Source organism: Psammomys obesus, unplaced genomic scaffold (assembly GCF_907164565.1).
Source record: "Psammomys obesus unplaced genomic scaffold, mPsaObe1.curated_primary_1811, whole genome shotgun sequence".
Classification (NCBI taxonomy): Eukaryota; Metazoa; Chordata; class Mammalia; order Rodentia; family Muridae; genus Psammomys; species Psammomys obesus.
Genome location: NW_026596234.1, coordinates 727,648 through 739,387, shown reverse-complemented (window position 1 = coordinate 739,387; position 11,740 = coordinate 727,648). Strand labels below are relative to the sequence as shown.

General features: G+C 54.6%; 1 protein-coding gene across 1 annotated transcript; it reads right to left on the bottom strand.

Annotated features, from left to right (window-relative positions):
* Positions 1–2,228: 2,228 nt before the first annotated feature.
* On the bottom strand, positions 2,229–10,983 carry Eef1a2 (eukaryotic translation elongation factor 1 alpha 2). The gene is made up of 8 exons (XM_055596100.1): positions 10,708–10,983; positions 9,238–9,452; positions 7,575–7,754; positions 6,855–7,151; positions 5,280–5,430; positions 3,895–4,151; positions 2,837–3,071; positions 2,229–2,432 (listed from the first exon to the last, which is right to left on the bottom strand). Exons 2-8 carry the CDS (start codon positions 9,379–9,381, stop codon positions 2,305–2,307), a joined length of 1,392 nt encoding a protein of 463 aa, XP_055452075.1. The 5' UTR covers positions 9,382–9,452; positions 10,708–10,983; the 3' UTR covers positions 2,229–2,304.
* Positions 10,984–11,740: the final 757 nt, after the last annotated feature.

Genomic DNA, 11,740 nt, shown 5'->3' with positions numbered 1-11,740 from the left:
GATACCAGGAGCTCAGTCAGATTTCTCTCTCCTCCAGTCTACCATGGAGCTCTGTCCTGAACTAGCATAGACTACATCAAGGCCCAGAACCCTTCAGGTTTCAGACCCGGGAATTTGTGCCTGCCTTCCTCATTGCCACAACCCTGAAGAGGGACCCAAGGCTTAAAGACTTTCCCTAGAGGTTCCACCCTCCAGGCCACCAGAGCCAACAGTCATCTACCAATGATTCCAGAGGGGACCAGGACCATAATCACCCACCTTCAGACCTCCAAGGAGTTCTTGGAATGTGTCTGCCTGGCGAAGTACAGGGTGTCTCAACACAGGCCACTGTGACCAGCTCGCTGGGCAGAACTGGGCCAATCTGAAGTGTTTGGGTAGCCAGGGTTCCCAAAGGACACCAAAGGTTGTTATAGCAACTGGGGACAGAAGGATGAGGCAGGGTCTGCCTACCAGGCCTCCTTTAACTCCAGCCAGGGGCTGTTTCTCACATTTGTTCTATCTCAGGCTAATGAGTTTCCTTAATTTTTCTCAGTTCTAATAGGACTAAGTGTTAAAACAACTTCCTGTGACTGACACACTCTACCTGATCCCTCCTGTCAGTAATGGTGCCCCAGGAAAGACCCAGCCAGAATTGGCCAAATGTCCAAGGAGATACCTGGTGTCCTTGGATAGTCATCAGACAAAATACAGGATAACCAAATCAGAATTCCAGATAAACAATGAACTTCTTTTTACTATATCTGTCTCAGAATTTTTATATTAAAAAGTATCTGATATTCATCTAAAGCGCAGATTCTACCTGACCTGGGTATCTGTATCCAGCATCAGACGCTGTGTGGGTGTGTGGTCTGTCAGCACAACCCTGGGTGACCGCCTTCCCAAACATATCACTGCCTGGCATGCAGATCCTTCTCCCTTCGTATCCCACCTTCATGGGTGCTGAGGTGGCCATTCTGTTTTGTGGTCAGGTAGAACTCTTTGGACTCTGTGCCCATTTCTTTAGATGTCAGAATTGCTCATCACAGCTGAATTGTCTCTGTCTTCGTCTAGAATAGAGGTTGAATGTACTGAAGGTATCAGGAACCTGACACCTGAAACCTGGAACAGCAACTATGTACAAGCAAGGATTCTGAAGATGCAATCAAGAAGGTGGAAGATTATCTGGATTCTCCAGATATGCTCTAAGCACAGTCACAGGTGTCCTTATCGGAGAGACAGCCTATAGTGGTTGGGCTACTAGCCCAGACATGCCAACAAAGCCAGGAGAGGAGAGCTACAGTGGCTCCGCATCTGCCCATTGTCTGGCTCCAGAGTCACACTGTGTGTGGCCATTTGAGGAGACTGACACAAGGGGACCTTGTGGAAACACTAAGGACCAGGACTCTGCCTGAGGCGTCAAAGAGCTTTACCCTGGTCCTGTGGAGGGAATCTACTCACCTTTACCCAACCTCTAACCGAAATAACAAGAGCAGGCCTCGCGGGGGCGGGCCACAGAAGTCATGGCGTGTTCGGGAACAGGTGGACCAATCCCAGCCCACCTGACATAAGTCATTGGCCTCCTGGCTTCTGGGGCAGGTGTTGCTGCCAATTTAAGGATTGGGGATCTGGGCCAAGGGGCAAAATAGACACACGGGGCTGGATCAGCAGGCAGGTGTAGGAGCAAGATAGGGTAAAGAAGTGTGTGCCCACTCGTGGGGAGGAGCTCTCGGGTCTCACGATTCCTTGGGGGTGCCTATCAGTTCTGGTTCTATCGTCTTGCCTAGATCCTGCACATTCCACCAAGGCACCCAAAACAGATCATAGCCGTCAAAGCCGTTTGGCCTTCGCATCCTCACCTAGCTGGTGGTTCCCAGCACCCACGCAGCGGGCCCCACTGCCTACCCATGAAGCTTAGGAGTAGGAGAGCAGTTGGCTAGGTCACCTGGCAGTGGTGAAAGGTGCCAGACTGAACACCTTGGACGACGGACGGGACTTTGAGAAACAGGGCCCCAGCAGTAGGCACACACGGCTCTGGGGTCGCTCAGTTTATTGGGAAAACGGGCACTGAGCGTGGTGAGCGCTGGCGCGGAAGCTTGGGACGGGGGCGCTTTTCCTCTTGAAGAATTTCCACTGGACCTTGATGGCGAGCATCCAGTCGCTGACGTAGAGCCTCTTACAAGCGGAGGTGCAGACATGCGCCTGGCGGGGGGGCGGGGCCGAGGGACCGCGCCTGGGGCGGGGGAGGGGGCGGGGCCAGTGCCGGGGGCGGGGTTGGGGGCGCGGCGCGGCGCCGTCAGGGAGGGCCACGCCGCGGGCGCCCGCGCTTCACTTGCCGGCTTTCTGCGCCTTCTGTGCGGACTTGGTGACCTTGCCGGCGCCGCCGCTCTTCTTCTCCACGTTCTTGATGACGCCCACGGCCACAGTCTGCCGCATGTCGCGCACGGCGAAGCGGCCTGCGGGGAGGGATGCGTAAACTGCGGGGGCGCCCAGAACGCAGTGCGCAGGTGCGTTGGGCGTCCGCGGAGCAGCTTAAAGCTCCTTTAGCTGTTCTGACTGCAATGGGCCCTAGTCCTGTAGCCCATAACGGCTACAAGTATTGATTCTTCAGTTAGGGTAGGCTAGGCCGTCCTGTCTTAAGAGGCCAGGGGAAGCCCCGGGGCGGGGGTTGGGGAGGGGACACGACTTGTTGGTCGCGCGTAAGGCCCTTAGGGGTTCTTACTTAAAAAAGAAGCTATGGGGGTGGGGGGGGACGAGGTATAAAGGAAACCCTAACCCCATTGTAAAGGAAGGCCTGCACCGCCTTGGCCCCAGCTTGGATCAACCCAGCTTGGGTTACACCTTGGATCACCCAGCTCACCGAGGGGTGGGTACTGTGAGAAGCTCTCCACACACATGGGTTTTCCGGGGACCATCTCAACAATGGCTGCATCACCAGACTTCAGGGACTTGGGATTGTCCTCCAGCTTCTTGCCAGAACGCCTGTCGATCTTCTCCTTCAGCTCGGCAAATTTGCAGGCAATGTGGGCTGTGTGACAGTCGATAACAGGCGAGTAGCCAGCACTGATTTGCCCGGGGTGGTTCAGGATGATGACCTGAGAGTAGAGTTGAAGATAGCCATGAGGCAGGTGTCCTGGGCCAGGACCAGTATTAATTAGGTGGGTGGGTCCAGTCACAAGGTCACCTCCAGATCCTGACGTTTTTGTGCAAGGAATGCTCAGGTCATAGGGACCCCACTCATACCCCAACACCTTGCTAAGCATGTAGCAAACCATTAAACAATCAACATATAAGGACCTGGACAGCACAGACCCATTGCACAGCCAGGACAAAATTGGACCTCAATTATAGTGCTTCTGTTACATTTCAATTAATACTGTTCTAAAAATTCTTGTCCCATGAAGAGGTGATCAAAAAGGGTTCAATAAAAATGTAGAGAAGGAGGCCAGCAAGATGACAAAAGAAGGTGCTTGCTGCCAGGCCTTGAAGACCTGTGTTCAATTCCTGGGAGCCACATGATGGAAGAAGAGAACTGATTCCAAGTTGCCCTCTGACCTCTGCATATTAACTGTGGCACATGCACACGCACACACACACAAAATAAATAAGATGTGTTTTTTAATTAAGAGAAGAAAGTCTACAGTAATACCTCAAGCAAGAAGCTAATGAAAGCACTCTTAAAGGCCAAATATTTCCGGGTAGGACTGCCCAGAGATCCCCAAGGCTCTGTTTACCAGCTGGTGACTCTGAGCACCCACTTAGCCTTTGAACGGTGAATGGCCTTAGGGAGAAATGGAGGGTGCTCCCCTTCAGTGCCCAGTGAAGGGCCAGCAGCCACTGTTCCGTGACACCCCAGCCCATCTCCTCCTCTGTTCTGAGAAGGAATGCCCAAATGCACCGGTGCAACACAGCACCAACCTGGGAGGTGAACTGGGCGGCCTCCTGAGGTGGATCCGATTTGCTGTCACCACAGACATTGCCCCGGCGGATGTCCTTGACAGACACATTCTTCACATTGAACCCGACATTGTCACCAGGCAGGGCCTCACTGAGAGCCTCATGGTGCATTTCCACAGACTTCACCTCTGTGGTGATGTTGACCGGTGCGAAGGTCACCACCATACCAGGCCGAAGGATACCAGTCTCTACTCGGCCCACGGGCACAGTCCCAATGCCTGGGCCAAGAGAGGATACTGTGAGAGGGCAGGCTAGAGGAGGGGTGCAGGGCAAAATACACAAGCAGAGAGCCTGAATATAGACAGAGCTCGGGACTGGCTCCTCACGGAAGGGATCAAGGGAAATGGCCTTATGAGGGGAGTAAGGAGACAGGGTCCCTAGACAAGCAGAGGGTGAGTCGACAGAAGGAGAGGCTCCACTGGCCCAGTCAGGAAATAAGAGACTGAATCAGAGTTCTCAGGATTCAAGGATAAGAGACAGGGCAGAGAAGGGAGGAATATGGGGTTGTCTCTCCCTACAGAACAGCTGTCGTCAGAGGGAACATCGCAAGCATGCCTGTCTGAGAACCCCTCCCTGCCATGTGTCATTCCACAGCCAGGCATGGGCCAACTCGCTGGAATTACTCTGGCCCACACAGGACTCCCTGGTCCTGCTGTAACACTGTGGTCCAGCCACTGAAGAGGCATCTGGCCCAAGCACTTCCGACAGGCCTGCTCACACTGACAATGTGGCTACCCCGGGGACACTTTGATGAGCAAATAGCTGGGAGAGAAAGCGCTCCTCACCATCTCCTGAAAGCTTGGGGGTGTTGGTATTATGGGATGGCAGAGAAAAGGCAGCAGAGTTGTGCTCTGTGCTGGACTAACCATGAGCATGATAGTCTCATTCCTCTCCTTTGCCTGTCTCATATTTGGCTTTGGTTTCTATTGACCCATGACCTGCATTTCTCATCCCTGGAGCAGGACTACGTCCTAAGAAACAGGAGGTCCCTACCCCGCAGGTGAAGCATAAATCAGTTCATTTACTCCCATCTTATGTCCCTAGCTTCTGACTGAGTGCTCTCGAGGGGGTGTTAAGTGGGAAAGGGATCCTAGTAAATGCTGGCAGAATGGCTGGATGTATGGAGGTAGGTGGGAGGGATGGGTAGTGAGTGGATGACTGGATGGGATGGACAGAGCAAGAATCAAGGTGGGTGAATAAATGGATGGGGTGTATGTGTACGTGGTGCAGGGAGAGAGGTGGAAACAATGAGCCTGAGGGTCTTCTGATGTCCTGGTCAAGGCTGAGGGCGGGGCCTGCAAGCACCTTCAGGGAGCAATGAGCTCCAGTACTGAGCCCTCACTCACCACCAATCTTGTATACATCCTGCAGTGGCAGGCGAAGGGGCTTGTCAGTGGGCCGAGTCGGGGGCAGGATTGTGTCCAGGGCTTCTAGCAGGGATACACCACTGGCATTTCCTTCCTTGCGCTCTACTTTCCAGCCCTTGAACCATGGCATCTGGGCAGGAGGGGGGGGAAAAAGGTGCCAATTATCATAGAGCAGCCCACCTAACCAGACCCTCAGCCTCAGATCTTCAGGACCCTGGGGGTAAGCATTTACCTAAAGGGTAACCTAGGGAGTGAGCCTCACTGTTCAAGCTGAATAACTGGCTCCTCATCTCCTCACCTTCCCAACATCACCCTGAACAAACACAACTTAGGAAAGAGGAAAGGAGCAAACAAAAACACCTCCCCAAACTGTGTTGTCTGCCCCCAAAACTTACAAATGAGGCCCCTCAACCTGGTCTGATTCCCTAATACCTCTGGGACCTGATCAGTTACAGCCCTAGACAAGGCAAATACCAGGGGAGTAGAGACCCAAGTGTGACCAATGGCCATGTCAGGGATAAAGTCCACCCTCTGTCCCAACCCCAGAAACTCTGCTGGCGACCAAGCTGTATCTGGGCGTGGGATCTCTCACCACCATCACCACCACAAGGGCCTCTCTGGAGGATGACTTAAAGCCCTCCTGACAGAGCTCCTCATGGTCCACCTGCCACAGATAAGAGGTAAATCCACCCAAGGGGCTGTGTGTCCTCCTGCCTTAGTATTTGTGACCAAGTGCCTGGCACCTCAGGTCAACAGATGGCTCTCCAAGTATGGATGAGCAGAGCCCCAGAGCACAATGGAGCAGTAGGGAGCAGAGGGGGTTCTGCTGACCAGAGGTCTGATAATCATACATCAGCAAGAATGCCCAACACTGTCCTCATACCACCAGGCACTGGTTCCCCAGCTATCTTCAGAGAGCCTGTCCTCATTCCATTCTCACTCACTGTGGGCTACAGCTGAGTCCCCACCTTTCTAGGATGGGTGTCTCCTCTGGATGAACCAAGATCTAGGCCTCTCTGAAAAATGTCTTCCTCTCCACTCCCAAGTCCAAGGCCCAGAACTATCTAAACTTCAAGCTTCCACGTGACTAACCAAGAGACGTCCCTCCATTCTCCAGGCCAGCCAGACCCAAAACATGCTTGCTTCCCAGATACCAACCCACTTCAGACCTCAGGGGAGGCAGCCAAAAAGGACTGTGTGGCTTTGCTCAGCCTGCATAGTATTTAAAGCCAGGACAGTGGCTTGGAAGACATAAAAACTGATTTTCCCCCATAGTGAGATCCAGGGCCCAGCTGTAGAAATAGCTTGGAACCACCACTTGCCAGAAAAGGAGCCTCACCTTCTTCTTTTGGCCTCATGAGGAAGCTGAGCTAAAGGACCCCTTACTAAGTGTAGGGATCCTTACTAAGAGGTATCCCCAGGAGGCTGGTACTCATCGCTACAGTGCTCACAGAAACCCAGCTAGACCAAAGGAAGCTTGGCCCACCCTGACTGGAGCCCCGGATTCCTGGACTCTTGGGAAGGTCAGCCCCCACCATACCTATCTTCACTCACATTGGGTGAAGGCTCCAGCATGTTGTCACCATGCCAGCCTGAGATGGGCACGAAGGGCACCGTGGCTGGGTTGTAGCCAATCTTCTTGATGTAGGCGCTGACCTCCTTGACAATCTCATCATAGCGCTTCTCACTGTAGGCTGGTTCCGTGGAGTCCATCTTGTTGACACCCACAATGAGCTGCTTTACACCCAGAGTGTAGGCCAGGAGTGCGTGTTCCCGAGTTTGCCCGTTCTTGGAGATGCCCGCCTCAAACTCGCCCACACCCGCTGCCACGATCAGCACGGCACAATCCGCCTATCCAACAGGTCAGATACAGTGAGCCCTGGCCCTACCTTTTACCTAGCCCTCCCACACACAAAATGGGACCTGGGCAGTTATCATGGGGATGGAGACTCAGGATCTCTACCTCAAGGGCAGCAGGGGACTCTTCCACCAGGTCTTGAAGCAAGGAACCCCAGATCTGGCCATCAGCTCCACCCCCAGCAGGCCATACACCAATGGATGAGTCACTCGGCCTCTCTGCCTGTGATTGTCTGGTCTAACTGCTTTTCTACCCACATCTCACTGCCCCTCGTGTGGCCTCTTCTATAAAAACCTGTCTGTGAAAGGCATGCCTATGTATTTCCCCTCCGTCTATCTGCTGGCCTCAACTGTGGTGGGGTAACCCTGGGAGGAAGCACAAGAGGCATCACTGGGCTAGGTGCCCTCCCTGCACACCTGGGATGTGCCGGTGATCATGTTCTTGATGAAGTCCCGATGGCCTGGGGCATCAATGATGGTAATGTAGTACTTGGTAGTCTCGAACTTCCAGAGGGAGATGTCGATGGTGATGCCGCGCTCCCGCTCTGCCTTCAGCTTGTCCAGCACCCAGGCATACTTAAAGGAGCCCTTCCCCATCTGAAAGGGTAGGGGCACAACTCAGGCTAGGACTTGGGACTCAGGGGGCACATCCACCTGCAAGGCCTACCCCCAGGACCGTGGGAGCAGCTGGAGCAGCCAGAGAGGTGAATTAAGGCACCTTGAACCAAGGACCTCTGCCCCATCTCTCTGGTTCTGATACCCAAGCCCTGGTTTGCCACATGAGGCCACCCAGATCTTCCGGCAGGCCGCCACCCTCACTCCCGTCCTAAATGCTTGTGGATACACAAGTCCCCCAGCAGAGGGCGTGAGGGTCTGGAAGTTGTCAAACCTAATTAAACTCCTATCCAGGGCAGAGGGCCCCTCCCTACCTGAGGCTATTTATCAGGCGTTCCTCCCACCCAGTCAATTAGAGGTCAACTATCTCATTAGGTTCGGGACTGTTAAACAAACAAACAAACAACTCCCTGAGTTATTATATCAAAAAAAGGAAAATTTAAAAATAAATATATTGTTCAAGGTTTTTGAGAAAAGTCTGGCTTTCCAGCTCTTTCTGTAGCTGATTACTTCCAGATAACTCTGAGGCATCTCCCTTCCACCAAAACAAGAGAAGTTGGGACACCTCTACTAAGAGCAAGGCTGGCTGCTCTCTGCCAACTTGTGCCAGGGTGAGACTCCTCATGAGACTTCTTCCACCTGGACCACAGCTGTGTTCACTGATCAGCTGAATACCAGAATCTCACATGACAGGCTTCTGCCATCCAGAGATGCTGCCTAGCCTGGAGGGGCTGTCCAGGCAGCACCAGACAAAAACCCAGCTGGGACCTGACCCAGGGGGCCTTCAATTCCCTCAGCTCCCTTCTAACACCTCCCCTCAGCACACCCCCTAAAGGGTAAAAGCATCAGGCCCAGACACACAGAATTGTGGCTCAAAAACTCCATATACACACTGGAGCAGGAGTTCAGCAGATTCAGCAGACAATTGCTGCCCTCAGGCCTCCCTTAGCCCTTATCCAGGAGCCAGCTTTTCTTAGAATGAGCAAGGGTAAGGGAAGAAAACAGAATCCAGTTACAACCACTGCTCATATGTAAATTTCAGCCAGGAACAGGCTACCAAGATGCCCCACTCCAGACACCATCCTGAACCAGCAACCCTCCCCAGCTTATCTAGAGAAAGTGGAGCTGGCAAGCCTGCTGCCCATCAATCAGCTATTAATAGCATCCTTGAGCCCTGGCTGTTGCAAGACAAGTGAGGGCAGCACCACATCCAGCCCAGCTACAGCCCTGGGGAGCAAAAGGATAAGGCTTGAGGGTCCTCTGGCATTGGACCACTGAGGCCAAGACTACAGACCTTCTGGTGGACCTGGGCAGGATACAAATGCCCCCTCCCTCAGTGTGACACAAATCTAGCAACATTCCCAGAGGGGGACTGTCCTGTTGCCCCCCCAACACTAGACATCCGTATCCCTTTCACTGACGAAGGTAAACTGAGCAATGAAAGCACCGGGCCCGTGGTGCTCACCTCGGCCGCCTCCTTCTCAAACTTCTCGATGGTCCGCTTGTCGATGCCCCCGCATTTGTAGATGAGATGACCCGTCGTGGTGGACTTGCCTGAGTCCACGTGGCCAATGACCACAATGTTGATGTGTGTCTTCTCCTTGCCCATTCTGCCTGGGTGAGGGGGCACTGGCACTGTGGGGGCTCTGGCTCGGGATGGAGGTTATGCTGGCAGGAACTCTGTGGGGCCAGGGACAGGGGAGACAGATGATTAGAAGGCCCAGAGGGAGCTCAGCAGAGATACCCACGCCATTCTTGCATTGTTTGGGAGCTTGCCTCCACCCAGTCTTCACCTGAGGTTGGATGGGGAGGCATGACTGCCCCTCCCCCACCCCGGTTCTAGCCCTGTTCAGCCAGGTTGCCTTCAGAAGCCACCTGTTCCTCTACCCTCCACCTTAGCCTAAATGGTTTGTTGGAGTTTAAATGTTTAGAGTGTTGATTTGGAGAAAAGTTGTTTTAAGGAAGGGTTAATCCGATCTGGACATCACAGAGCAGCAGACTGTGTGAGCCTCTGGAGCAGCTAGGAGTCCTATGATGAGTCACTGTGCCCAGCTCACTGTAGAGTGCCTTGTCCTCCCTTGTCCTTAATGCTGCCACCACCTCCCCCCCCACACACACACACAGCCCAGGGAGGGACACTGCCCTCCCCCATCTGCTGCCACCATGTAGAGAAGGCCAGCACTCCTCGGCCCCTCCTCAGGCGAGGGCGCCATCTTCCTCTCTCTGCCCACAGGCTGGCAGGGGAGACATCTGGATGGTGCCCAGGCATGGGCCTAGAATAGCTCAGGCCCTCCCCACAGGCAGGGGGCAGCCATCAGGGCCGAAAGGTGAGTGTCCTGTTCTATCCAGAAGACTAAAAATCCCACCCTGACCCTCAGAGTGCCCTCAGAGATGCCCTCACACTCTCCCCTACCATTTGGTCCAGGCCCTGGGTCTCAGTATCTGCGCATCGCAGAGGTCAGCCGAGAAGCTAGGGCGGGGGGGGGGGGGGGGGGGGGGGGGGGGGGGGAGTGCATCCTAGGTGGGAGCATCGTAGAACGAGATAGGGGTCCTCAGGTTTCACCACCTCCCCTGCCCTTCTCTGACAAATCACAGAAACCCCTCAGAGCCCCTAACCACCTGCACCAATCAGCCTGTCAAGCCCCGCAGCGCCCAGGCGAGCCCCAAGGTCACGGTGACAGCGTGACTGCAGGTTTCAGGAGAAGCCCCCCCACCCCCGTCACTGTCACCAAGTATACAATCGCCTAGGGGACCCAGCTCCAAACTGACACCGGACCCATCATGCCCGGTTGAGACACCCCCAGCCCCGGGCTGCAGCCCAGCTAGGTGCGGCATGGCCGCCTCCAGCCCCCTCTACCCGGGGATCGGTTCCCAGGGAGGTGAACCCCAGGTGGAAATCTAAGCAAGGTTCTCCGACCAGGATGTGCGTCCTTACCCAGAGCAGAGGTTTCAGTCAGAGGGACTGGTGGCGACGGCGACGGCGGTTTTATCTCTCCAGGAGGGGGTCCACCTATTGACGGGGCCGGCGCAATGCACTGCGCCCCTGCAGTACGGCAATGCGGTACTGGCGGGGGGAGGCGGGCGCCGGGAGGCTGGCAGATGGGGTGCGAGAGCTGCGCGGACGCAGGGGCCACGCACCCACGGGCGCAGGCCGGCGTAATGAGGATCCGAGAGGACGCAGCTACAGGGATGCAACCCAGCAAACGAAAGAACCAGCGAGCGAGAGCACAGAGTAGGAGAGAAAAACAGGCAAAAGGGCGGTGCAGCGCTCAGAGGTGGGGGCAGGGAAACAGCCAGGAAAGGAGGGGCAGGGGTGGAGAGTGGGGAAAGAAGCAGTAGACAGAATTGCTGGGAAAGCAGAGATAGTGACCGCTGGAGAGAGATGGGGCTGGGGAGGGGGCGGCATCCAACATAAAGATGTTCCAGGGAACCAGCAAGTGGAGGGGCGGGGGAGGGAAGCGACCCAAGCCCAGGTCAAGGTCCCTGCAAGTCCTGATGTGGGTATCCATTGCTGGCCCTGCTCACGGTTGAGTCCCAGTGAACATAAAGCTTGGTCACCAAAGTCTTTCCATGATGTGGTTCCCCTGGTAGAGGTGCCCTGATGATTGCTCACATGGACCCTACATGGCAAGTCCTTGAGGCCATCAGCATGTCCAGCCTAGATCTAACCGTGTTATGAAGCCCTGGAAAGGGGCCTTTTTCTACCTATTCCTTTAGGTATGGGGTATTCGTGAAGCCCATTCTCAGAGTCCAGGCATACTCCTGTTTACATTCCTGGTCAGACTATCTTAGCTAAAGCCATCAAGCACATCCAAACAGAGTTCAGAGCCCCCACCGCCACCCCCAACCCCAGCCCAGCCTCTTTTAGGCTCCATGGGTAGAAAGTAGAGAGCCCTTGAGGTTTCCAGGAAGATTAGGATAACCAAAATAGGCCTTAAAGGGGTTGTGGCCACAATGTATCATCCAGG